The 26,404-nt window shown below is 45.4% G+C and overlaps 6 protein-coding genes across 6 annotated transcripts; 4 read left to right on the forward strand and 2 right to left on the reverse strand.

Moving 5' to 3' along the window:
- Positions 1-257: 257 nt before the first annotated feature.
- Positions 258-3,333, forward strand: CCR75_002590 (uncharacterized protein). The gene is made up of 3 exons (XM_067960687.1): positions 258-1,986; positions 2,046-2,173; positions 2,251-3,333. The coding sequence occupies exons 1-3, from the start codon at positions 295-297 to the stop codon at positions 2,861-2,863; spliced, it is 2,433 nt and encodes an 810-aa protein (XP_067823594.1). The 5' UTR covers positions 258-294; the 3' UTR covers positions 2,864-3,333.
- On the reverse strand, positions 2,907-3,398 carry CCR75_002589 (uncharacterized protein; the record flags this gene model as incomplete). Its single annotated transcript, XM_067960686.1, has 1 exon — positions 2,907-3,398. The coding sequence occupies one exon, from the start codon at positions 3,396-3,398 to the stop codon at positions 2,907-2,909; it is 492 nt and encodes a 163-aa protein (XP_067823338.1).
- A 257-nt stretch (positions 3,399-3,655) lies between these two features.
- CCR75_002588 (uncharacterized protein) lies at positions 3,656-12,274 on the forward strand (the record flags this gene model as incomplete). Its single annotated transcript, XM_067960685.1, has 1 exon — positions 3,656-12,274. The coding sequence occupies one exon, from the start codon at positions 3,656-3,658 to the stop codon at positions 12,272-12,274; it is 8,619 nt and encodes a 2,872-aa protein (XP_067823337.1).
- Positions 12,275-12,399: 125 nt separating this feature from the next.
- On the forward strand, positions 12,400-14,309 carry CCR75_002587 (uncharacterized protein; the record flags this gene model as incomplete). Its single annotated transcript, XM_067960684.1, has 7 exons — positions 12,400-12,603; positions 12,643-13,047; positions 13,116-13,166; positions 13,227-13,268; positions 13,359-13,483; positions 13,555-13,645; positions 13,710-14,309. The coding sequence occupies 7 exons, from the start codon at positions 12,400-12,402 to the stop codon at positions 14,307-14,309; spliced, it is 1,518 nt and encodes a 505-aa protein (XP_067823336.1).
- On the reverse strand, positions 13,693-14,246 carry CCR75_002586 (uncharacterized protein; the record flags this gene model as incomplete). The annotated part of the gene is made up of 2 exons (XM_067960683.1): positions 13,693-13,853; positions 13,946-14,246. The coding sequence occupies 2 exons, from the start codon at positions 14,244-14,246 to the stop codon at positions 13,693-13,695; spliced, it is 462 nt and encodes a 153-aa protein (XP_067823335.1).
- Positions 14,310-15,876: 1,567 nt separating the features above from the next.
- Positions 15,877-16,716, forward strand: CCR75_002585 (uncharacterized protein; the record flags this gene model as incomplete). The annotated part of the gene is made up of 1 exon (XM_067960682.1): positions 15,877-16,716. One exon carries the CDS (start codon positions 15,877-15,879, stop codon positions 16,714-16,716), a length of 840 nt encoding a protein of 279 aa, XP_067823334.1.
- Between the last annotated feature and the right edge of the window lie 9,688 nt (positions 16,717-26,404).

Consider the following 26,404-nt stretch of genomic DNA (forward strand, 5'->3'; position numbering starts at 1 on the left):
TAACAACTATAAGTGTTAACTTCATGTAACGACACACTACCGTTCTACACTGCAGAATAAAGGCCAATTTCGCTTCCAGCATCATCATCGAGAGTTATAATCTTTCTACTAAATACACCGTTTTGACAGTTACTCTCACTGTAGCCTGGTAAAACGGAGCTTTGTCTAAATTCAGGTTGAAAGATTCCTATTCCTCTGTCTCAAAATATTATCCCATAAAGGACTCTGTGCCTTAAAGCAGACATCGTATCTTTCAAACACAAGTTGGATTTATTTCTAATTTTGTCGCCAGTCATGGCCGTTAATGAGAACTCTCCGCTCTTGCACGACCGCTCTGACCAGCAGAGGACGCGCCCACCGCTACGCCGTGCGCTCTACGTTATCGTGCCGTTAGCGCTAGTGGCCATTGCGACGATTTTCCTTCTTGTTGATAGCAACAAATCTTCCATTCTCTCTAAGCGTGCACCGGCCGCCAACAAGCCAAGCGACGCCACAGATGCCGAGCTGCTAACCATGCGACCGCCATTTGAGGAAAAAACTCACCCCGTGTTGCCAAAGCTCTCAAATCGAAATGACTTTGGCCGCGCGTTGCCCACTAACGCGTTCTGGTCAAATTTGATGGCGGCTGACGGTCATGGCCTTAATGCGGGGGCTGGGGAAATCACACTTAGTCCCTACACTGTCCGAAGTCTGCCCAAACGACTCGAGATCTCTTACGGAGATTCTCGTCGCGTCGCAACAAAGGACGCGGTGACCGAGTACTTTAATGTGGACGCCAGTTTTTTGGCTTACAGTCATAAGGTGCTCACTAGCAGCAATAGCACTCTATTGGGTTACGGCAACAGCACGTCGAGGAACATCGTCGACTTTGATGTCCTCTCTGTATCACTTCAGTATAACTACGGCAAAAGTAACCAGTGGATGCTGGTTCCGATGGTACGAGGCTCGCCTTACATTACGGTCGAGTACCAGAACGTACTCCCGGTCTTAGAATTGAATGCTACAGTCTTGACAATCAATGGTGAGCACGTGGAGGAGAGCGATCCAATGATGTCTCGGACGAAGCTTCAGACGTGGACGAACAAGCGTTTTGAGCTCGAGATCGAAGTCTATGGCGCAGGCGAAAGCGCTTCGAATACTGGCAAGTCTTTACAGAAATGGATTCTCTACTTTGAAACAGCCCGTACGCTACAATTGCAAGTTGTGAACGAAAAGGACTACCGCCCATACAATTCGCAAGGGGAACTCAGGACCCCTACGACTATTCGTCTTGTCGACACGGACTTTTACACCGGAGCTGCTCGTTTGGCGATCGTGCCCCAACAAATGGCACAAGAAGCTCTTGATACAGCAGCAGGGATTTACCCAGTAAGCTCATCACTCACGACCAATATTACAACCAATACAGCGTCGTACTCGTTTTGCTGGCAAACCAAGCGGTTTTCGGATCGTGGCGAATTCAAGCAGAAGTCATCGTCGACTTTAGAGCTCTTGATGCTTGCGAATGTCCACCATATTGCAACGTTGAAGAAAGAAAGCAATCTACGGGTGCTTGGCAAGTTTGGACACCGTACCTTAAAGTCATATATGACGGCAGTGCTTGGAGATTGCTGGGAGATGGAGGAATCGCTGCCAACAACGTCATTTACCGAAGAAATGGTGGCGATTCAGCCACAATACCGAGACGCGATTAAACTTGCGCTTGCAAATGATTCGCTTTACAAGCCTGAGGCGAATGATCCGTACTATTTTGGTAAAGAGATCAGTCGTCAAGCCCGATTGGTTCTAATCGCCGATGAGCTCCAGGAAATCAAGCTTCGGGACGACATGTTGGACTCACTCGTGGAGTGGGTAACTCCGTGGATGCTGGGCCAAAACAGTGACTACTTTGTGTACGATCGCAGCTGGGGCGGGTTGTGCTCACAGAACGGACTGAAAGGTGTGTTTTACATGACGGACTTTGGCAACGGCTGGTACAACGATCACGTACGTTGTGCTATTGCTTTTCTCTTGCATTCCTTTGTACTTATGTGATACGATTGCAGCACTTTCATTACGGTTATATGCTGTATGCCGTCGCTGTTATTGGGAACTTCCGCCCGGAATTTGTCACAAAGCACAAAACTGTTGTCATGTCGATTGTTCGGGATATAGCGAGTTTAGACGAGAAAGAGTACGTTCGTTCTGCTCTTTAAAATCGCTTCGTGCTTGCTTTCTCGTTTTAATTATGCAATTCCTTTTTGCATGCAGTACGTACTTCCCGTTTACTCGGCATTTCTCGTGGTTCGACAGTCATTCATTCGCCAGCGGTATCTACACGCTTGATGGTGGCAAGTCTCAAGAGAGTGTGAGTGAAGCAATTAATGCCTACTATGGCGTGTACCTCGTTGGCAAGGCATTCAATGTTCCGCAAGTTGAACACATGGGACATCTCTTGCTTGCTCTCGAGATTCGTGGTGCTCAGACGTATTGGCAAATGCCGTCAACTTCAAGAATTTACGAACCGATTTATACTGCCAACAAAATGACCGGCCAAGTAGCGGCGACCAAGGTCTCGTATACGACGTGGTTTGGTCCGCAAGCGGAACACATGCACTTGATCAATATGATCCCATTCACGCCTATAACGAGCGCATTTCTACACCCTGCCTACGTCCAGGAAGAGTATCCAGTTCTTCAACAGCAAGCATTCGACCGTATTCAAGACCCAATGAATGACCGCTGGAAAGGCTACGCGTATCTGGACTTAGCCATCATTGACCCTGCAACTGCGTGGAAAAAAGTCCAGAGCATGACATTCTTTGACGACGGGAGCTCGCGCACAAACTCTTTGTTCTGGATCGCCACGCGTCCAATCTCATAACAAGACAATCCTTCTTTTTCTCTTAAGCCATCTTCATATTTTTTCAATCGGAAGTCACCTTTAATTCATAATGTAGCAGTGTGTCTTCATCCGCAGCAAAGAAAAAGTGACCCTGAATGCTTTTACCGTCTAATAGCTGTGGCAACCAGATGCGGTCATCCGCCCACATGTGATCGTACGGGATCTCGGTGGCATTGTACCATTGCGGCTTCATTTCCTCGCTCTCTGAAGGTTCACCCACGAATTTGTGCGTCAGAAACACATGCACTTCCATCGTCTCCTTGGTGCTTTCAAATGAAAAGAGCAGAACGCCACAATGCTGCAAATCCTCGGACCTCACGACCACGTGCGCCTCCTCCTCGACTTCTCTCGCCGCTGCAGCTGCAATACTAGCGTCCACAGCCTCTACTTTGCCACCAAATCCGTTCCACTTACCTTTTCCGAATCCACGCTTCTTCAAACCAAGAAGCAATTGCATGGACGTCGCATTCTCGCGTACAAGAAACGCCAGCGTCAGCAATTGGCGCGGCAACATGATAATGACAATCATTCAGGATCATCTTTCGATCCAAGAACATTGCTTAATCAATCATTGATATACGAAATCAGTAGCAAGATCACGTTCTTAAACCAAGGCTATACAAAATCCAAGTATACTCTAACAGGCGTATCCTGGTCGCTTCATTCTGAAAAAGAAATCAGCAAGTGCGCATTCAAGAGTGTCGGTCAGTCCGCCTTAGGACGTTCTTGTCGGTCAAACTGCTGCTGTCTATCGTGAATCGCTCGCCCAGCATGCTTGGAGTACTCGCAGTCACGTTACTGAGCGTTTGCGTGTCACTTTCGCTCTGTGTCGTGCCAGTGTTGGCGCGCTACACTGTCTTTCCAATCTTATCGAGTCTTGTGCACAAGTTCGCGGCCACGTATCTGACAAATAGCATTCAAGTGGAGTATACCTTTGGGTCTTTTACAGCGCGCGGCCGGCGTGGCGACGATGCTGCCTCGGAGCTGCTGCGCGGTGTTACGATCTCGCTGTTCTTTGTTCAGTTACAAAGTGATTTTCTCAAAACGCTGGCCTTTGCCAAGCAGGGTCTGGCACCTGTAGAGCTGAAAAGTGTCGCCATTAGAAAAATTGTGATTCATTTGGCCACGAGCTGGAAAGTGGTTATCAAGGTGGAAGGCGTTGCGCTGGATGGTCACATCGTGGATCCTAACGTGGAAGGAGTCTTTCAAGTGGAGGACGCTGCTGCAATGAAACTAGTTGAAGCGGCTAACTGGTTTAATTTACTGGTAACAGAGCGCACCATGTCAGAGCTAAGGCAGAAGCAAGAACTCGCCAATAGCGCATCAAAAACCTTTTCATTTAAGGACCGAGTAATTCAGCAGATTGCAGCTCAGGTGGATGTTCATTTCAGCAATGTGCGAATTGCCATTACAGGTTTGACTCCCGGAAACGCTGCCATTGATGGATGCGATGACGAACTTGACGATAAAGGCAATGAGGATGCTGAGGTGGCTACCACAAGCTCGCTTCCTGCGATACTGAATCCCACGTGTGTTAGCTTGTACATAAAGTCGTACGAATTGCTTTCGAATGTATTACATGCTAATGTTCAAGAAGCTTTACAACTAATCATGACATCGGAGGAGATCGTCGTTGAGCACGCAATGAGTCTTAAAGGCATGTACGTCTGTGCTGGTACTGCTGTTGAATCAGACGATGATTATGTAGCTGTTAAGTCAAATGAAGACGTGTTAAAGGATGATGGCGGGATCAATCCCGGTGAGACGCCTCTGCTGTCTATTCGCAGACTTGATGTAAATGTGAAGGTTCCGCCAATGCCCAGACTGCTTAATATCGTTGAATGTATTGCTCCGATTCCATTGGATTATCGCCTGGCACACTTGGAAGTTGTGTCGTCCTCGATCAATAATGCTTCGATCACGCGAGAGCAGATAATAGGGGTACTCCGTGACCTCTTTGTACCTTTCTCGGACCATCAGATTCTTGTGAAGTCCATGCGCATGATTGAACACGATGAGGCTGTTCTTAAACCAATTTCATCGGACGATGAAGCTTTTTACGTGGTTAATTATGAGAAGGTGAACAGCAACAAATCATTATCAGCACAGGAAAAGAAAGACAAAAATGAAAAGTTGCAAAAGCTAGAAGCTTCAATGACGCTGAATAAGATTTTAGAGCTGCGCAGTCAAGTGACAGGATTGAGCAAATTCTATCGTCGCAATCAAGCCGAGTTGTCTTTTGCTGATTACGCTGCAATTGTGAGAGAAAATGCTGCCAAGCCAAGCAATGTTATCTTTAGAGCAATCCAGGTAGCACTGCGCTTGGAAAATATAAGCATTTGCTTTGCAGAACGCAATATACAGGTTGGTGAGTTGGTGCTAAACAGCTTTGATGTCAATATGCGCATGTTTACAATTGCAGCAGGTGATGAAAAGCTGCAACTTGATGTGGATGTTGGATTGGGCCAGGCCACTTTTGTTGTAAACATTGGAGCCACAGTGCTTAATCCATTATCTCCTACAGCTAAGCTCTTATTTACTGACTTCAGCAAGGTGGCCGCTGAGTCGGATGTAATTACGTTGCCACAGATGATAAGTGCGCAAGTCAGTCAATTTGAAAGTGGAAAGCAGGATGTTCGTGCTTCTTTGAACAACGTTAACTTAGTGCTTTCAGCACCTGCGTTAGAGTACTTCCTGCTGTACGTAGATCGTCTGAGCACAAAAACGACTCAAGTCTTATCGAACATTCGCCCGGAAACGACACCAATTGCTTATACAGAGTCGTCGCCTACCCCGGTCCAAGTTGCTATAAGTGAAATGGATATGGTGGCCAAGGAGATGTCGATGTCGCCCTTTAGCCTGCTTGGCAATATGCTGCTAAGTCTTGATTTGAAGATGAATGATTGTCGCGTTCTTTTACTACCCACTCGTGCCTTCTCAAAACAGTTGTTTACGGATTTTAATGTTGAAACTTGGCAAAGCGAATCTGTGGTGGACTGCCGCGTTGATATACCAGTGACATTGCATATTCACCTTGAGAGCTCAAAAGTTAAGGAATTGTTAGAGCTTAACATCCACAGCTTTAGCATTGGAGCGCAATATCTCGAAGGGGCACAAAAGTTGGAGACAATTTTAGCTCCGACAAGCATTATATTTCAATGTGTGCTCGAACAAGACACCAACAATTCGTCAATTTGCCACCAAAGTGTGATGATTCACATGCCAGATGTCTTAGTAGCTGGTTCGGATTTAAGCTTATCATTGCTAGCATCTTGTGGGGAAGCGCTCGGTAACGTGCAATTTACAACGCACGACCAGGCTCTACTTCGACTCGAAAGTCGTCTCAAGCAAGACGAGATTCGTCGTCAGGCTGAAGTTGATGCAGTTCTCGACCGCTTGCATCGACTTTTTAACGAGATTGATGAGAATAAAAACGGAAGCGTCGAGTTGGCTGAGCTGCTGCTTCTCTTGCGCCGCGTAAAAGTTGGTGACACGCTACTAGAGAGCGAATTAGAGTACTTTGTTCGTGAGCTTTTCAAAGAAATTGATCGGGATGGTAACGGGTATCTAGAATTCCAGGAGCTGCGAGTATTCTTGCGCGATGACCTGCTATTAGACGAGGGGGCAACAGCTGCGGTATCAACAGCACGAAACGGTAGCAATTCACTCAGTGGTTTTCTGAATCTGCGCGGTAACGAATACCATTCATTTGAAGTGATCAGCAACATGTGTGAAACAAAAATCACATCGTCTGAGCATCTCGCGGAGTGGATCAAGCGTCCCGTGTTTCAAAATCGCTTTTGGGAGTTGTTTGAAAGCGAAACTCGTGTTACAATCCGAACGCTGGGTGATCAAAATCCTTTGGATATGCAGAAAAAGTTAGTCCGATTGTTAAAGAACTATGATGCAGCAAATCTTATATGGGATGCGCTAATTTTGCCCGCAATGGAAAGTAATTGCTTAGATCTTGTTGCTTTTAAATGGCTGTTGCAGCCTTTTACGCGTTGTGGTGGCATCAGTGAGTATCAAAGCGTTGCGAAGGTAATTGCAAAGAAGAAACGTAACGGCATTTTTAGTGCAGCATATGAAGAATCCGCGCATCTTGTGAGCAAACTTACTGAGAATGTAAACTCGGTGAAAAAGCAACTTGTCTTTACGACGGATGTCAAAATGGGAAATGTAAAATTCGTTCTTACGGACTCAAGTCTACCTGCTCGCTTTTGTCGCGGTAACTTTGTTGTGCTGGACGTAAAGATATCAATGGAATTAAGTAGCAAGGAGATCGACGAGATCGGACCGATTGATTGGATTAGTTTGGCTACCTCTGGCAATTCTGAGTGGACAATCTTGTTCGGTTTCAAAATGGCTTCATCTTGTTACAGTGATATTGCAAATGACATGGAAAACATTATTGAACCATGGGAGTTTGTCGCGGGTATCTCGTCTGACGCTGAAGCGAATGGCTTTTCGGTATTAGTGGAAGCTGCCAAGCGTTTTCAAATCAACGTGACGCCCAGTGTGTTGAAAACGTATCGTGCATTGATGGACGCCCTCGATGGCGAAGCCCACGATAATGCCCTATTAAAACGTCGAGACGGCCTCCAGAGCACTGCTGTCGCGAAGAAGCATAAAGATGTTAATTGCCTCGTGGAAAACATGACTGGATGCAGTGTCACCTTGAAACTTAGCGGTAGTGACGATGCTATTGAAATTGAAGCATACAGTCGTGCTGAAACGAAAAATGGCGTGCTAATAGATCGTAAAGCCACGCTTGAATTTCTTTCTATTGGTGAATGGGGTACTAGCACATCTGCAGTAGAGCTGCCATCTTTTGGTGACGTCAGCGTCAGTGTGAGCACTGCAGATACAAATTCCCCTTCAACACTATTCGTTACTGTTTCTTCACGTCTGGAAAATCCGCAGCGACAGGTGATTGTGCTGAGGTCCAGTACGTACTTTTGCAACCACAGTTCTGAGTGCTACGAAGTGAAATACTTGAGTCTGGCGTGCGAGGACAGAAAGTCTATCGAATCCCCTGTTATCAACGTGCGACCGAATGAGCGCATTTCATTACCGCTCTCACTTCTCATGGGTATCACAGAGTTTTATGCTCGCCCTACTAATCATGAACATTGGATTGTGAAGACTTCGCTTAACAATGACGTGTTGACATCAACTGAGGCAATCAAGAATCTTGAGGCTCATGAAGCTGAACGTGAGACAAAGAAGAAGTATCGTCGTGGTGGCACCATCGTTTATGGCGAAACTGCTGAAACATGCTCGAATATTATCACGGCTTTGACTCCAAACATAATTGTTCGTCGTTGGCACCTACTTTCTTACTTTGAATGGGAATTAGCGCTTTTGCCTCCGTTTGTCGTGCGCAATTCGCTTCCGTACGAGATAGAATTTCGCTTTATTGAATACAAGACTAGTTCATCGAGGGATATGAAAGCTGAATATGCTAAAGTTGAAGCGCTTTTACGTCGTGAGAATACTCTCGACCCTGCTGACCGAGTGTTGAGCGGCGTTATAAAATCGGGATACGATGCTGAGGTGTCTGGAGTTTCAGGGATATATCCTGGATATTTGTCGGTTCGTCTTGTAGTCAAGAAGAAGACTTCTTCTACAGATAGGCTTCTTCGGTCTTCGTGGTCGATGCCGCTGCTGATGATGATTCACAAAGGAGTCGAGCAGTTTACCACTTCTCGAGAGAGTATAGAAGCCGACCCTGGTCTCAAGTTCAATATAGATCGGATAACGCTTCCTGGATACCCCCGGCTAGTGCGTTTCTCAAGCCCTTACTGGATTGTCGATAATACGTCTCTTGAATTTACGTTTGCGTCCACCGAACCTGGTGCAAAGCGAAATTCCTTCAAGGCCATGGAGCTATGTGCACCATTTAGCTATCCAATCATGACGTCGATACAACATGATCGGCTAAGCATGAAGCCACTTGCAAACCTCAATCGTCGCCCAGAGGCGTGGGAAGCCCTAGGAAGTATGCCAGATGCGGCTTACAAGGTTTCTGCTGTATCCGAACATGCTATTAAGAATGCAGAATGGTCGGAACCGATTAACACAACGGCAATTAATACGATGGGTGAAATCGTTTGCGGCCCAAGCGTTTTCAGCGTTCAGATGAAGGGCTTGTACGGAATATTCGAGCCTGGTGTGTCACTCACGTTAAGCCCCCGGTACTTTGTGCAAAATCGATTGAGTCAAAAGCTTTACATCCAAACCTTTGCCTCGCAAGATAGTGACCCACGTAAGGTCCACGACATGTTTCACAAACGAAGCGTCGAAGATGTGAAGCATTTGCATCTTGCATTAGAGGATGGACAGACGACACCGCTGTATCATTTTGGCTCGTTAAAACAAGGACAGTCTGCTCAGCATAGCCAGCGGTACGTGTCGTTTTCATTTACGGATGGATGGGGCACCGACGCTGACAAACAAAATTGGTCATTTGCAATTCCGATCAATACGGCTGGAGATCTCTACTTACAAGTCTACTCCTCAGTGCGCCAGCGACATATAATTTGCCAAGCTAGTGTACAAGTTGTTGATATGTATGTGTACGTCATTTTGACGGATGTTTCGTGCGCTCCCCCGTATCGAATCGAGAACTTTACGCCATTTCTAGTTGAATACGCTCAATTGGGGGAGTCATCAATCTTTAGCGGCGGACAAAAAAAAGAAACGGCCACTATCAAATCGGGCGCGTGGCATGCATTTGCTTGGTTCAATCCATTATCGAAGGAGCGCCATGTTGAGCTCCGTCTTTCACATATAGACGCGCCCAAGACAAAGTCTAAAAAGTACGACATTGACTACGTGGGTTTTTTAAGCCCGATTACTATGTGGGTGTCCCACGATGGCGAAAAACAGCATGCAGTCGTCTTAACTGTTCAAGTTGTTGTTGAAGGAAGCACTCGTGTGATGAAGATTGCTGAGAAGGAGTTGGAGCTTAGCCTTATAGAAAGGCAAGACCCTGACGGCGAAGGTGACCTCCAACAACGACGAATGCTGTACGCCTCTTCTTTTGACGTCAGATTTGATGGATTTGGTTTATCTGTGCTAGATGGTTTCCCGCAAGAAGTATTTTTCTTGTCAGTAGATGTAATTAAGGCACAAAAGGCGCCGGCTTCGCTCGAATGGACCTTGTCAGTGTTACATTGCCAAGTGGACAATATGTTGGCGACTGCCAAGTTTCCTGTGATAATGAACCCTGTGAATACAGGCTACAGTGATAAGTCAGTTGGCACGGAACCCGAACCACTATTAAAGCTTGTTTTGGATGCTGATCTCGAGGCTCGATCGGGCACGTACAAGCTGCTGCAGTTTAGTCTCAATGATCTGGCGGTGAAGGTTGATATCGATTACTTTGTCAATCTTGTAAAACTTCTTGAGCCGTATTTGGTTTCACAAGCAACGATGGCACATCGCTCAAGATTGACGCTTGAAGGTACACTGAAGCGACGTGCTCCACCTATGCCGAAGATGTTAGTGACTGAAGATGGTGGGATCCAAACAGATCTAGTATACTTTGACCTTCTACGCATTTCGTCTCTGTCTGTCGATTTGGAGTACTCGATAACGCGCAAGGACATTGTCTCATCGACAGGTGGCGGTCATTCAATCGTTTTCGGCGGCCTTAGTCAAATTATTGGTCTGATTGGTTCGAACCTGTCTGGCTCGCCAACCTTTAGTTTCAGCGAGATTGTGATTGTGCGCTGCTTTACCACAAAGCAACGACTGCAAAGCCAGCTCGTTGCAAACTATGTCCAGCAGGGGGTGTTGCAAGCTTACCGTCTTATTGGCAGTGCAGACATTATTGGGAACCCAATTGGGCTTGTTGAAGACTTAGGCTCAGGTGTGGTGGAATTTCTAAAGATCACCAAGGGAGAAATTACTGGTGATGCTCAGACTCGTGGTGAAGGAGTGAAGGTGTTGGGGAAGACCATTGTAAAGTCGAGTGCATCATCTGTTGCTAAGATAACGGGCTCACTGGACAAGTTTGTGGGCGAATTTGCCGATGAAAATCGACAGAATGACGATGACGGATCCATGTCGACAGATAACGCTGGAATCAAGTTTGCAAAGGATCTTGGTCGTGGCTTCACTGGCATTTTTACGAAACCTGTCGAAGGCGCGATGAAGGGCGGTGTGACTGGACTCGTGCAAGGCACAGTGCAGGGTATAACCGGCCCCGGTGTCGTCTTGCTAAAGGGTCTGACGTCAACTTCACATAATTTAGCGCTCGGTGTTCAATCTACAGTTGTCGATCGTTCACCATTTGGCGGTCGGCGCCGCAAGCCAAAAGATGTGAAGCAGGGCAAGATAATTGCCGAATTTGACGAAAAGCATTACAAGCCGACACTTTTAGAGCTAGAAGTCTTAGGTGCAAACGGATTAGATTCGGATCAGTCGTGCGACCCGTTGTGTGTTGTGCGTCTTGACGGCAAAGATGTGATGAAAACTGCTGTTATATACAACACGGTAAATCCTGTTTGGCACGAGAAGACCCAAGTGGCTTTAACTGGCGAAGAAGAAGAAGTGGTGTTTGTCGTGAAGGATTCCTACGGCGGCACAATCGCCAGGACGGTTGGAAAATGCTTTATGAGCATGTCAAAACTCCAAGAAGACTTTAAGCCTCCCGAGTACTCTTCGGATTTGGCTGAATGGGTCCACACGCAAGTAAAGCCTGGAAACACTCAAAAAAATGCAAGTCACGCAATTACCGAGAAAGAATACCCGCTCGTAATGCTCAAAAAGGATCATGCCAAGAAAGTGGCGATGCTTGGTGATGAAAAGCACCAAGTACTTGTGACAATTTTGTCACTTCAAGAGATGGTCGTAACGAGTTCGACCGGTAGTGGAATGCTTGGACTAGGCAATTTGGGAAGCAGAACGCCCAATATCTCGCCATATATTTCAGTGCACGTTGGTAAGAATGGAAATCGGACGAATACGACCAAGATGACGTTCACAAAGAATGCAAACAAGGAGCAAGTAGGCTATGCGTCGTGGAATGAAAGTTTCACATTCCCATTGACTGCCAAAGAGTTGCGCCGCGGGGGTGCCGACTCGAAATTGGTCGTCTCGTTAAAGGATAAGAGCATGATTGTCGACACGCGCCTCGGGACATCGACGTTAGATATTGATGCGACCAGGATTAATAATTCGACAATGGAAAAGCTGGAACTAAAGGACCACGCGGGTAAGTCAGTTGCTTATCTTACGGTAAAAGTGGAAGTCACTGGTTCAGCCACATCGTCGCGGTCGTTTTCGAAAAGTTCTTTTGTGTCTGCTGGAGATAATATGGCTAACTTTCCACCGGACGCTGTCAAAGCTGGTACCATCCGCTTGTCTTGCGTGTTTAAGTAAAAGTAACAAATAATACTAAGAAACTAGTGCATTTTTTAATGGTTAGTAGTAAGTTTCGAATACCTTTTTCATAACCTTACTACTAGTAGTAGCACATGCGTTTAAATTTTCGTTCTTTTTCCGACATGATGGTTGTTCTGCTGGTCTTCGTATCGGGGATTGTGCTTCACAAAGCTCTCGCCCAGCTGGACACTCACGAAAGTAGCGCAAGAGTCAACGTATGGGAAAGATCCTTTTCGGCTTTCAGGGACACTCCTGCTTCGATCGTCGAAAGCATGAGCTTTGAGGTGCTTCAGGTAGAACAAATATATCGACAAGTCTTACGAAATGTTAATCTAATTGGACAAGCAAATTAATACTGACGGTAGTACAATTTATTCGGCCGGCCGTATGAAGTGTCCAAGGACGGACAGAGAGAGCGGCTGCTGCGAGTACCGGAATCACTGCATCGGATATCCGAAACAATTGACATTGTGACGTTTGCTGAGGCAGATATTCAAACTCAACGCGATGAAATGCTGACCGAATTTCAACAATTTGGATTTCATTTTTGGACGACGATTTTGCATGACCCAGACCCGTTTACGAGTTTGCTCAATGGAGGAGTGATGGTCGTGTCGAAATGGCCAATCATTCGAGAAGCGCAACATGTGTACCGCGATGCGTGTCACTACTCGGACTGTTTGGCTGCTAAAGGCGTCAAATATGCGCGAGTATTAAAGACCGTGAACGACACGTCAAAGGTATTTAATGTATTTGCCACGCATATGCAGGTAAGATCTATTTATTTCATTCTGGCCGAATTCAAACAAAGTGCTGAGGTTTGCATGTTTTTTTTAAGGCCTGGTCAACCTCAGAAGGTCGATCCGATCGAATCAAGCAAGCCAAACAGGTACAATCGATCAAAATATCGAATTTATGCCAAATTAACGTAACGTTTTTTTATAAAAAGATGCGGACATTTATCAACAATATTGGCATTCCACACCACGAGGTACGTCGTACCGTTATGATTGTGGCTTTTCTACCGAGAAATAGGATCTAAATGGTGCCATCTCTCTCTCTCTCTTCTGTGGTTAAATAGCCATTGCTTTTTGCTGGGGATTTTAATGTCGACAACCACACGTTTCGAGACGAAGTCGCCCATTTAATCGAGCTCTTACAAGCGCATGAGCCTCATCAAGTCGGCAATCAAATGTTCACAAGCGAGTACGATCCATGAATGTCAAACTGCAGTTGACCAATTTGTTTTGAACAGAATGAATTGAATTGTGTTGCAGCCCACACACGAATGTTCTCGTTGGACGTGATGGTGCGGCCATTAGCAACAAATGTTCGAAGCAATATGTCACGAATTGGGGCCCCCTCAAGGTTTGTGTCGTTTTGTCTCAATAATGAATACTTTGCTCTCATTTGAATCACGTGGTTTCTAAAGGATCATGTCTTTTATCCGTCCCTTGCCACACGAACGACTTGTAATCAGCACGTTGCCATGAATACGTCTTGGCGTCGATTTCATCATGAAGTCGACTTAAAGTGCTACTGTCCGTGCTGTCCGCTTGAGTGGCTAGACTACATCCTATACGGCCAAGGTACAGAGGCATTGATTATCACGACTCGGTATAAACTGCCCTCACACCTTTCAGTAGCTCCTTATCAACAGCCACGTACCAATCCAACGCTTGCCGCGCACGTAAATCAAGTCAAACACTTTATTGCCGATTGGACCGCGCCTGAAAGCAATGTCCAAATGGCGCTCATTGACCTCTCGGACCATTACCCCGTGCACAGCACATTTGAATTTTCCGTGACAAGAGGCAATGGAAAAGATTCGGATCCAATGACGTATCATCTCGACGGCTGCGCCACGGATGCCGACTGCCACTTTCGAAGCTTTCATTGTTATTGTCATGGACGAGGTTGCTTTTATAAAGGCAAGCCCACGGATGGATGGCATCTCGACGCGAATCATGGCGTGAATCGCAATTGTTTGTATCAAAAGACATCCTTTCGGTGCCTCTGTGGACCTCTTTAACTCGTCTTTTTTTTAAATACGTTTTTCTTAATATGGCAGTACAGTTTTTTTTTCCGTTTTTTATACGACAGTATCAACCTTTTTTTTTTTTTACGCAAAATCTTTTTTAAACTCATCGGTACAGTTACAAAAGCTTTAATACTGAATCGTACAGGCAGCCGCGACTAAGACGACCATTATGTGGTCATAGCTAATGAAACGAGAAATTGCCGCTCTTTTAGCTTCTCTTCCAACGCATTCGATGCCTGTACCTACGACTTGTAATGCAATATATTGCTACGTGGATTAAACGTATGCTTGATACACAAAGCAATCTTTTGCGCAGCGCATAAGAACCAGTTCATGATTTTACCAGCAGGCTGAAGGTTATCTCGATAAGTATCAAGCAATAAGATTATTGAGAACGCTATCCACTTATTTTATCATGTTAAAACATGATTCGATTCTCAGCGCTTGCACGATCGATAAATGAATGTTGTACGCTGCATTGATTGGTTCTTAAAAAGAGTGTTGGCAGCCCGAAAACTGAGAAGGTCTGGTAGTTGTGCTGGACGTTGATGGGCTTCAGAACCAGTCCAGCTTTCATCCAGAAACCACCATTCGTAGAATCCAGGTGGTTGTTCTCTTATGTTGGCACTTAATCTCTGTATAGTTCCTCTCTGAATCGATAGCTAATGGTGACAGCCAAATGTATCCGACACAATATTATCGCGTAGGATAGAAAGGATACGTACCTTTTTTTCTGGCCAATAAAAAAAGAGCGTTTGGCAACAATATCAGGCTTACCTTCCAGGTAACATTACCCGGAAGTTGCAGATAGGCGGATCTTGCGCCAAAATAGGACCTCTCGCCCGCAACGTTTATAAACTATACGGAAAAGTTATTCATTAGATGAAATGCAAATGATGCCGACCGATAGGTTCTAAGAAAGTAGCTGCTCTTTCGACAAAGTCGCTCCTGTCGCTGCTTTTTCTACTATAGATAACCCCGCAACTTGTTAAACAACGAGCATTTGCCGCAGATTTGATTTTTGTAATGCAAAGTCTTACATCATTGCTTCATACTCACCTCTTCGGTCAGATGCAATATCCAAAAGGTTGCTTCCTTGCATTGTAGGTCGAGCCCGTACGGTAATTAGCCATTCTGATACCTCGTATGGGGTCTGCATGAAAGCACGGAATTCTTCGCTAATCAGAAGCCTCTTGGAATCTTAAGTTGCTATAATGCAAATATTTAAGCTGCGATCAGATCGTCACGTCACGTTTTTTCTCGGTGATGTCGCAATGGATCCTTCCCGCATCGGCTAGGTGTCCAAACTTTCCACCTCAAGCCAGTAGCAGGAGCCTCTCCTTTTGGATATTTTATGCGTTCAAAGTCGCAACTGCGTGGCGAGAGCGAGTTTTTGCTTTGCCACATTAACTTGAACTCGCTTCACTCTCACTTGTCAGTTTTCCCCACAACCACCAGGTACGATCTCCTCGTTGTGTGGATCATCTATTACGCACCTACTCACAGCTGTGACGGTAATTATAGCTTCAAGACACCAAGATATCAAACAGTTTTTAAAATGCTCCGTGTGGTGCTTTTTCTTGTGGCTGCGTGTGCCAAGACTTCGTACAGCCATACTGCGGCGCTATCCACGCGTAACTCGCAGTACATTGCGTCGAAAGCCAACGAGCATGCTACGATTCCAGAGGACATCAACTTAAACCGCAGGCTTCGCGGAGCTGCTGTGATTACAGAGGTAGCCGAGACTCTTGAATCTATGATTGAAGCGTTCAATCCACTACGAACTTTAAAAAGTGAGGTCAGATCGGAGATGTCATCGAAAACTAAACTCGAACAGGATGCAATGCTTAAAGAACCATCGTTTTATTTCAGAATGTTGAAACCTTTCTCTGAATTTCGAATTCGCGCATGTTTTGAGGTTTATGAAATCGATACGTTGATTCTGTTTGGTACGTCTCCTCATTTATTGAAACAATATATTCAAAATGGAATACCTCGAGGTATCCTCCCCGAAAGCGTAACTGTACTTGCAACTACTGGAGAAAAACTGAAGCGGTTTCAAAGGCAGTTCGATATATTTTTTAATCCGCCAACAGGGTCAAAACCGAGTAAACCCAGTCGCGCTTGGCCTTACGCCCGGGGCCCTCAAGTTCAAGCGAATTTTAAAAAGATCTATAGTTCCGACCATATTAAATTTTTGGCATACGCCTTTCACCATCTTGATGATGTGAACATCTTGGCGAAATTGTCGTCATCAATTATTTACAGGTTCGTTCTCGACAATTTTAAAGAGTGCCGAGCTACTATTCGTTATGGAACGGTGGAAGACTGGTACAAACATCCCATGCTGAACAAACTTCTTCGAGTGCATGAGGTCTGTCGAAAGTTCGGAATATAGTGTTGTTTTTAGTGAAAGCAGGTAGTTTCGAAAGTTGCGAAATGCTTTAACACAATATATTACATTCGATGGGTACGATGCCTGACTTGTCAAGATATTTATTACTAAGAATCCTAACCGTCTCGCTCTAAAAGAGCATGTATTGAAGGAATTGCCTCAAGGCTAACTTCTCTTTCGATGTAATCGATTTCACCATTTACAAGCGTATGCAACTACTCGCTCGTATGATTTTGTGACGTTATAGACGCTTCGCGTCTCTGCTTTCTTGAAGTCCTTCGGTGTAACGGGGTGTCCCGTGACGAATTATTTTCCTATAAGTGGAATAATATATCCTATTTCCTATATGAGGAAATAAATTAAGAAGTACAAAATTATTATCTTTATTAATTTTGACTTGATAGTTCCAATAGTATTAAATTGGAAGTATTGACGCAATGTTGATTTACGTTCAAATCACCCAGCCAATCGTTATAAGACACGATTGTGCGGTGCGCAAGTAGGCGCGATACAAAATTAGTTATTAACATAATAAAGTCAGTAGTAGATAGACGATCGTTATATAGGAATTTAATATTCATACGGTTTTACCTTTGCTCTCTTCGAAGGCCTTCAAACTAACCTTTGGTAGCTAAGATTACTTAGCTACCTGTAATCTTCCTCTGTACGTCTTCTACGTGGAGTAACCGAGCCACCCCACCCTCACTGTAATCAGTGTAGGTGATCTAGTATTGTTAATAGTGCTAGCAAAGGGTGCCCCGTTCCATTCAGGCTACCTTTCTACACAATTACATTCGTGCAGTTGCACTCGCACGTTCCACCCAACATAGACATGTTGGACAAAGAAGAGGGGAGCTTTCAAGCCCCTCAAGAAGGCTATCGCGCAACGCGTGAAAGGCTTATTCATTCGAGTGTTCTTGAATGGAGAGCGATCGAACGGTCGTAGGGCGGACCAGCCGTTGGCGCCATGCTGTTCACTCTGAACACAGATAGACAACATGCGGCCATAGCCGAGTCAATAGAACACGACCTCGACGGGGCTCAAGAGAAAGTAGACTTGCTTCACCAACAAGGCTCTCAACACGCGGCTGTGTTGAGAGAAGAGGGTGCTCAACAATTAGAACTGTTGAGACAGTGGTATTTACATGCTGCTAGCGAGCGCGACCCGAAAGCTTAAAAAATAAAAAATTAAGGCAGTCGAAGGCGACTCCCTTTTAGGATGGTTCGTCGAGTAAGACGAAGCCACTTAAGCTCGGCGTATATGTGATGATGTGACAAAAGTGATATTTGGCAAGTCCAACTTAGCCAGACGTGCCAAATCTTGGGCCTCGGTACTCGTGCTTCACATCCCATTAGGTTTTGGTTGTATGAGGTCTTTAAGACCCGGCTCAGGCAAGCATTCGTGCCACGACGAGCCAAAGTCAGGGCTCGAGCTGTGCTCCTGGATTTAAAGCAGGGCACGCGCGACCTTCACGCTTATGCCCAGCATATTCGATGTCTGGTCAGTGTATTTGTGAATCATCTCTTGTAGACGATCCTGTCAAGACACACCTGTTCCGGCTTGAATTAGAGTAGCTTGACCAAGCGATCTCCATAGCATATAAGGACTTCAGTCTTAACAGGCTTTTGTTCTCTCGAGGCTTATTGTTCTCCGAGACTACAAGAAAACGGGGTCCAGAATCTATGGACCTCTCGTACGTAGAGAGCGAGAAACCTCGCTCATCAAGTCACACACGATTGCAAAAAATGCAACTGCTGTAAAAAACTGGATTACTACGTCTATGAATGTAGTGCCTCACCTCCAGTGCCAACAAACAGTGAGCGAAACACACGACCTCCCGCTAGGGTAAGTGGAGGACACGGATCCGACGCTGTTGCGAAATCGCAGCGGCGAGGCGGATCGTCAAAAAACGGTCTGGGTGAGTAGGTGCGGAGCACCCTTCTGATCCAGCAACGTCAAAAGATTTTGCAGGCCTTTTAACGAAAGTTACTCCTCGCACACAAGCATTGTGTGTAACTGCCCCAGGTGATGAGGCTAACCTCATCACCTTGAAAATACAGTGTCAAAAGAAATTGCAACTTATGCCCCTAGTTGATTGTGGGGCGTCGATCGACGCCAATCGCTAGAACATCGCAGGCCCAAAATTAATGAGCGCGATATCCCTTCAATGATGATGACAGTGCGTCTAGCAACAGGCGCCTTTTTTGTAACAGAAATGTAACGTGTAGTTGGTATCCAATGCACGTTAAAGGGTAAACAGTACGATACTGATCTCATCGTACTTAATTGGATGAAAAATTGGATGTCATCATTGGATTACCACGGCTCAAAAAGTACGAGTCACATATAAACGCAGCATCAAGCCGTGACGATACCTGTCTCTCGTTAAACAGAGGGTTATCTGATGAAGGTTTTGAGTGTTCTCAAGCGTGTGGTGTCCAACGAGTGTGTGCGATGACCTCACTTGTGGGTCGGTCGTTTGAACGACTGCACATCACCCCAGTGTGAATACTCATCACATCGTGGAGTTAGATTTCGACGGCTATGCACAAGTACAGGTAGCGTCAAAGGTCCACCATTGTGATTTGGAGTTAGATCTTGACGACTGTGCACAAGCACAGGCAGCGTCGAAGTATGACCACTCGAATAAATTGAGTAGTACGAACCAAGGATCCTTTCTCGTGAAAAACATCCAATAAAATTTAAAACGCCTATCTTAGGGTCGGTGCGGGATTTTGCACCGAGCTATTTTGATGACGTCCTCGTGCAAAGCAGAGTCATGAATGGAAAGTTGGAAGTTGAAGTACATCGTTCCCACCCTCAAAATGTTCTTACACTTATGCGTAAGCAAAGTTGTATGCAAATCTCAAGAAATGCATATTCGCTGCAGGCTAAATGCCACGTTCAGATCCGGAAAAGATCAAGGCGAACATCAACTAGCCTGTGCCAGTCGATGCTAAGAGACTTCGAAAGTTCCTCGGCTTAGCAGCGTACCTGCACAAGTTCTCACGCAATTACGCCGAAATGACAGTATATATTTCTTCTTTGTTGAAGAAAATGAGAAATGTTCATGAAACGCGAATTGTCAGCGTTTCTTTTGGGGATTACGCAAAGCTTGATGCAATCGCCAATACCAAGACGGACCGTTTCATGTGGTTTGTGACGCCGATGTTTGCAATCGGCTGGGCCTTAATGTAATATGACACAGACAGCACAGAGCGCGTCATCTGCTATCTGTCGCGTCAGCTGCAACCAGCTAAACACAATTACCCGGTACATGACAAGGAATTCCTTGCCATGAAATATGCTCTGGCTAAGTTAAGGGTCTTTCTCTTGTGAGATAGACCGCTCATTGTATAAATGGACTATGCGTCATTACGCACGGCCGTAAACAGTCCACACCTCTCACAAAGAATGGCGAGACGGTTGTCTTTCTTCGCGGAGAATAACTTCTCTGTGAAGTATAAGCCACTAGGACGATTATAACGTCGTCGCTGATGCCCTTTCGCGCCGGCCCGATTTTAAGTCGCTGCACAGATTAACAGTGACGGCCACTGTTGCAACTATAAGAGTTCCATCGTCAATAAGGCTCTTAAAGAGTTGATAAGCTACCTTAGAAATCCGTCCCAACAGTCCTTAAAAAGACTGTCAAAATTGTATCAATCCTTAACAGATTTACAAACGACACGCAATGGTTTAATATAGCACACTACCTTTGTAGGAGACCCACCTTGTGTCGTCATTCCAACCCATAATAATTTGCGTTTACGCATCTAGTATGAGTGCAACGATGCACCCATAAGCGGGCATCGTGGACGTGAGAAGACTTATTTCACGATAAGTCGCGACTTATACTGGCCACGCCAGTACAAGTTCGTCCGCAAGCCCATACGTGGTTGCGAAGTTTTTCAGTGGGTAAGCCCAGTACTTCGTCCCGTGCTCCGTTACAACCTGTGCGTGCCTGTCTCGGCAAGGTGTTGGCAGTCTGTATTTATAGACCTCGTCTTCAAATTTCCCGACAACGATCGCAAGAATAATGGTTTTCTTGTTTTTATTGATGTTTTTAGCAAAATGGTACATCTTGCTGCAGTTCCGTTGCCGGTCACTGCCAAAGGCTCTGCTTGTGTCTTTATTGACAGTATTCGCATCCATGGGCTACTCGGTGAACTTGTCTCAGAGCGAGACCCTAAATTCACTGCGGAATTCTGGCAGACTCTATTTAAATGACTTTAAACACAGTTGAAAATGTCAACTACTGATCATCTTGAAACGGATGGTCGGACGAAGCGTGCAAACTGTATCCTTGAAGCGATACTTCGCGGATATGTCCAGAATGCAACTTGCGCACAGTTTCTCAACTGGTCACGAGAAACATTATCAGCGGTCATCGCTAACTCGCGGCGACGGAATCGCTCGTGATCAGTGTCCTCCCTCAAATAGTTAAGGTTGTGATCCTAATCACGATGTTTATTCGGGTTCGTCAAATGAAGCGAACCCGATCCTCCCCTCTACTTCCATTGACGATTTAGATTGTGAGAAGCGTTTTCTTGTTGAACGCCTCTCGAACCACCGTGAGGTAAAAAAGGGGTTTGAACGAGCTATCTCGTTCGTTGGGATGGGCATCCACCCTCGTATGATGGTTGGTTAAATCAGCATGGGCATCAGCCCCCCCCCACAAGAGGCAAGGTATTTCTGCCTCTCTTGACAAACGGTGCAGCTTGTAGCGTGCACCGACTACGGTCCATTTTTCGAACTATTCACGGAAAGCATCCAATTTGTCAAGCCAGACCTCACGGCCTATGCTTTGCACATTCTGTACAAATGCAGTCCAAGCTTGGAACAAAGGTTGTTGGCTCATGTTAGCGTTTATTTTAACATTATTCTCGGAGTCATCCCTAAAATCACTCCGTTCCCGGTGTGCATAGTAGTACCACCAGTAGGATGCTGTTCGAAGTGACCTTCACGATCACTTTGCTCCTGATGACGCATTACAACATCACCTGAGTGTTTGTCGCCCATGAAGTCATCATCAGATGACTCCACACCAAAGAGATCCGACGACTCGAGCAACATCCTCATCACCTCTTTGGTGGTCACGTTAGAACCCGAAGGTTTAACGGACTCGACCCCGGGTGATCCGGTGGCCTTCACATGAGCCACTGAGTCGGATGATGACGGTGACTTGGACCAGTCACCTCCAATGGGAGTAGGAGGTGACTTATTTTCCACAGTAGGCGCATTAGCGTCTACTGAAACATTTGCATTATAAGCAGCTGCACTGATACGTGCAGCTGCCAGCTTTGCGGCCTCATGGGCTACGCGCGCAGACTTGTTGGTAGCCATACGAAACGAATTGGTTTCTGAACAAATATCAATAATGCGACAAATTGGAATTTAAATAAAAACCAATAATGCAAAAATACAGTGAAAGACATGATAGTATTTCTTTGTCAATCTACATCCGTCACTATTGTGAATGTGGGGGGAGGGGGTGATTTAACGAGGTGTCTCGTTTTGTAAATATTACTTCCTATAAGAGTAATAATAAGTGTTATTTCTCTGAAAGGAAATAAATGAAGAAGTACAAAACTACTATCTTTGATAATTTTGACTTAATAATCCAATATTCCCAAATCCCGTAATATTGACGCAATAAGATATTAGTTTTTTTGATTGGGTGATCTAAGTTTAAATTGAACCCCGCCAATCGTTATAAGACACGATTGTGCGGTGCACCAGTAGGCGCCATACATAGTTACTTATTAATAAATTGAAGTCAGCAGAAGATAGAAGATTGTTAGGTAGGGACTGCATATATTGATACAGTTATACTTTTNTATGATTTTGTGACGTTATAGACGCTTCGCGTCTCTGCTTTCTTGAAGTCCTTCGGTGTAACGGGGTGTCCCGTGACGAATTATTTTCCTATAAGTGGAATAATATATCCTATTTCCTATATGAGGAAATAAATTAAGAAGTACAAAATTATTATCTTTATTAATTTTGACTTGATAGTTCCAATAGTATTAAATTGGAAGTATTGACGCAATGTTGATTTACGTTCAAATCACCCAGCCAATCGTTATAAGACACGATTGTGCGGTGCGCAAGTAGGCGCGATACAAAATTAGTTATTAACATAATAAAGTCAGTAGTAGATAGACGATCGTTATATAGGAATTTAATATTCATACGGTTTTACCTTTGCTCTCTTCGAAGGCCTTCAAACTAACCTTTGGTAGCTAAGATTACTTAGCTACCTGTAATCTTCCTCTGTACGTCTTCTACGTGGAGTAACCGAGCCACCCCACCCTCACTGTAATCAGTGTAGGTGATCTAGTATTGTTAATAGTGCTAGCAAAGGGTGCCCCGTTCCATTCAGGCTACCTTTCTACACAATTACATTCGTGCAGTTGCACTCGCACGTTCCACCCAACATAGACATGTTGGACAAAGAAGAGGGGAGCTTTCAAGCCCCTCAAGAAGGCTATCGCGCAACGCGTGAAAGGCTTATTCATTCGAGTGTTCTTGAATGGAGAGCGATCGAACGGTCGTAGGGCGGACCAGCCGTTGGCGCCATGCTGTTCACTCTGAACACAGATAGACAACATGCGGCCATAGCCGAGTCAATAGAACACGACCTCGACGGGGCTCAAGAGAAAGTAGACTTGCTTCACCAACAAGGCTCTCAACACGCGGCTGTGTTGAGAGAAGAGGGTGCTCAACAATTAGAACTGTTGAGACAGTGGTATTTACATGCTGCTAGCGAGCGCGACCCGAAAGCTTAAAAAATAAAAAATTAAGGCAGTCGAAGGCGACTCCCTTTTAGGATGGTTCGTCGAGTAAGACGAAGCCACTTAAGCTCGGCGTATATGTGATGATGTGACAAAAGTGATATTTGGCAAGTCCAACTTAGCCAGACGTGCCAAATCTTGGGCCTCGGTACTCGTGCTTCACATCCCATTAGGTTTTGGTTGTATGAGGTCTTTAAGACCCGGCTCAGGCAAGCATTCGTGCCACGACGAGCCAAAGTCAGGGCTCGAGCTGTGCTCCTGGATTTAAAGCAGGGCACGCGCGACCTTCACGCTTATGCCCAGCATATTCGATGTCTGGTCAGTGTATTTGTGAATCATCTCTTGTAGACGATCCTGTCAAGACACACCTGTTCCGGCTTGAATTAGAGTAGCTTGACCAAGCGATCTCCATAGCATATAAGGACTTCAGTCTTAACAGGCTTTTGTTCTCTCGAGGCTTATTGTTCTCCGAGACTACAAGAAAACGGGGTCCAGAATCTATGGACCTCTCGTACGTAGAGAGCGAGAAACCTCGCTCATCAAGTCACACACGATTGCAAAAAATGCAACTGCTGTAAAAAACTGGATTACTACGTCTATGAATGTAGTGCCTCACCTCCAGTGCCAACAAACAGTGAGCGAAACACACGACCTCCCGCTAGGGTAAGTGGAGGACACGGATCCGACGCTGTTGCGAAATCGCAGCGGCGAGGCGGATCGTCAAAAAACGGTCTGGGTGAGTAGGTGCGGAGCACCCTTCTGATCCAGCAACGTCAAAAGATTTTGCAGGCCTTTTAACGAAAGTTACTCCTCGCACACAAGCATTGTGTGTAACTGCCCCAGGTGATGAGGCTAACCTCATCACCTTGAAAATACAGTGTCAAAAGAAATTGCAACTTATGCCCCTAGTTGATTGTGGGGCGTCGATCGACGCCAATCGCTAGAACATCGCAGGCCCAAAATTAATGAGCGCGATATCCCTTCAATGATGATGACAGTGCGTCTAGCAACAGGCGCCTTTTTTGTAACAGAAATGTAACGTGTAGTTGGTATCCAATGCACGTTAAAGGGTAAACAGTACGATACTGATCTCATCGTACTTAATTGGATGAAAAATTGGATGTCATCATTGGATTACCACGGCTCAAAAAGTACGAGTCACATATAAACGCAGCATCAAGCCGTGACGATACCTGTCTCTCGTTAAACAGAGGGTTATCTGATGAAGGTTTTGAGTGTTCTCAAGCGTGTGGTGTCCAACGAGTGTGTGCGATGACCTCACTTGTGGGTCGGTCGTTTGAACGACTGCACATCACCCCAGTGTGAATACTCATCACATCGTGGAGTTAGATTTCGACGGCTATGCACAAGTACAGGTAGCGTCAAAGGTCCACCATTGTGATTTGGAGTTAGATCTTGACGACTGTGCACAAGCACAGGCAGCGTCGAAGTATGACCACTCGAATAAATTGAGTAGTACGAACCAAGGATCCTTTCTCGTGAAAAACATCCAATAAAATTTAAAACGCCTATCTTAGGGTCGGTGCGGGATTTTGCACCGAGCTATTTTGATGACGTCCTCGTGCAAAGCAGAGTCATGAATGGAAAGTTGGAAGTTGAAGTACATCGTTCCCACCCTCAAAATGTTCTTACACTTATGCGTAAGCAAAGTTGTATGCAAATCTCAAGAAATGCATATTCGCTGCAGGCTAAATGCCACGTTCAGATCCGGAAAAGATCAAGGCGAACATCAACTAGCCTGTGCCAGTCGATGCTAAGAGACTTCGAAAGTTCCTCGGCTTAGCAGCGTACCTGCACAAGTTCTCACGCAATTACGCCGAAATGACAGTATATATTTCTTCTTTGTTGAAGAAAATGAGAAATGTTCATGAAACGCGAATTGTCAGCGTTTCTTTTGGGGATTACGCAAAGCTTGATGCAATCGCCAATACCAAGACGGACCGTTTCATGTGGTTTGTGACGCCGATGTTTGCAATCGGCTGGGCCTTAATGTAATATGACACAGACAGCACAGAGCGCGTCATCTGCTATCTGTCGCGTCAGCTGCAACCAGCTAAACACAATTACCCGGTACATGACAAGGAATTCCTTGCCATGAAATATGCTCTGGCTAAGTTAAGGGTCTTTCTCTTGTGAGATAGACCGCTCATTGTATAAATGGACTATGCGTCATTACGCACGGCCGTAAACAGTCCACACCTCTCACAAAGAATGGCGAGACGGTTGTCTTTCTTCGCGGAGAATAACTTCTCTGTGAAGTATAAGCCACTAGGACGATTATAACGTCGTCGCTGATGCCCTTTCGCGCCGGCCCGATTTTAAGTCGCTGCACAGATTAACAGTGACGGCCACTGTTGCAACTATAAGAGTTCCATCGTCAATAAGGCTCTTAAAGAGTTGATAAGCTACCTTAGAAATCCGTCCCAACAGTCCTTAAAAAGACTGTCAAAATTGTATCAATCCTTAACAGATTTACAAACGACACGCAATGGTTTAATATAGCACACTACCTTTGTAGGAGACCCACCTTGTGTCGTCATTCCAACCCATAATAATTTGCGTTTACGCATCTAGTATGAGTGCAACGATGCACCCATAAGCGGGCATCGTGGACGTGAGAAGACTTATTTCACGATAAGTCGCGACTTATACTGGCCACGCCAGTACAAGTTCGTCCGCAAGCCCATACGTGGTTGCGAAGTTTTTCAGTGGGTAAGCCCAGTACTTCGTCCCGTGCTCCGTTACAACCTGTGCGTGCCTGTCTCGGCAAGGTGTTGGCAGTCTGTATTTATAGACCTCGTCTTCAAATTTCCCGACAACGATCGCAAGAATAATGGTTTTCTTGTTTTTATTGATGTTTTTAGCAAAATGGTAC

Source organism: Bremia lactucae, linkage group LG8 (genome assembly GCF_004359215.1).
Source record: "Bremia lactucae strain SF5 linkage group LG8, whole genome shotgun sequence".
NCBI lineage: Eukaryota > Oomycota > Peronosporomycetes > Peronosporales > Peronosporaceae > Bremia > Bremia lactucae.

Bases quoted from the DNA above. Each gene is read 5' to 3' on its own strand.
- CCR75_002590 (XM_067960687.1), top strand. From the start codon at position 295: ATGGCCGTTAATGAGAACTCTCCGCTCTTGCACGACCGCTCTGACCAG. The intron at 1,987-2,045 runs GTACGTTGTGCT...ATACGATTGCAG, and splicing joins ACGGCTGGTACAACGATCAC to CACTTTCATTACGGTTATAT. The intron at 2,174-2,250 runs GTACGTTCGTTC...TTTTGCATGCAG, and splicing joins GCGAGTTTAGACGAGAAAGA to TACGTACTTCCCGTTTACTC.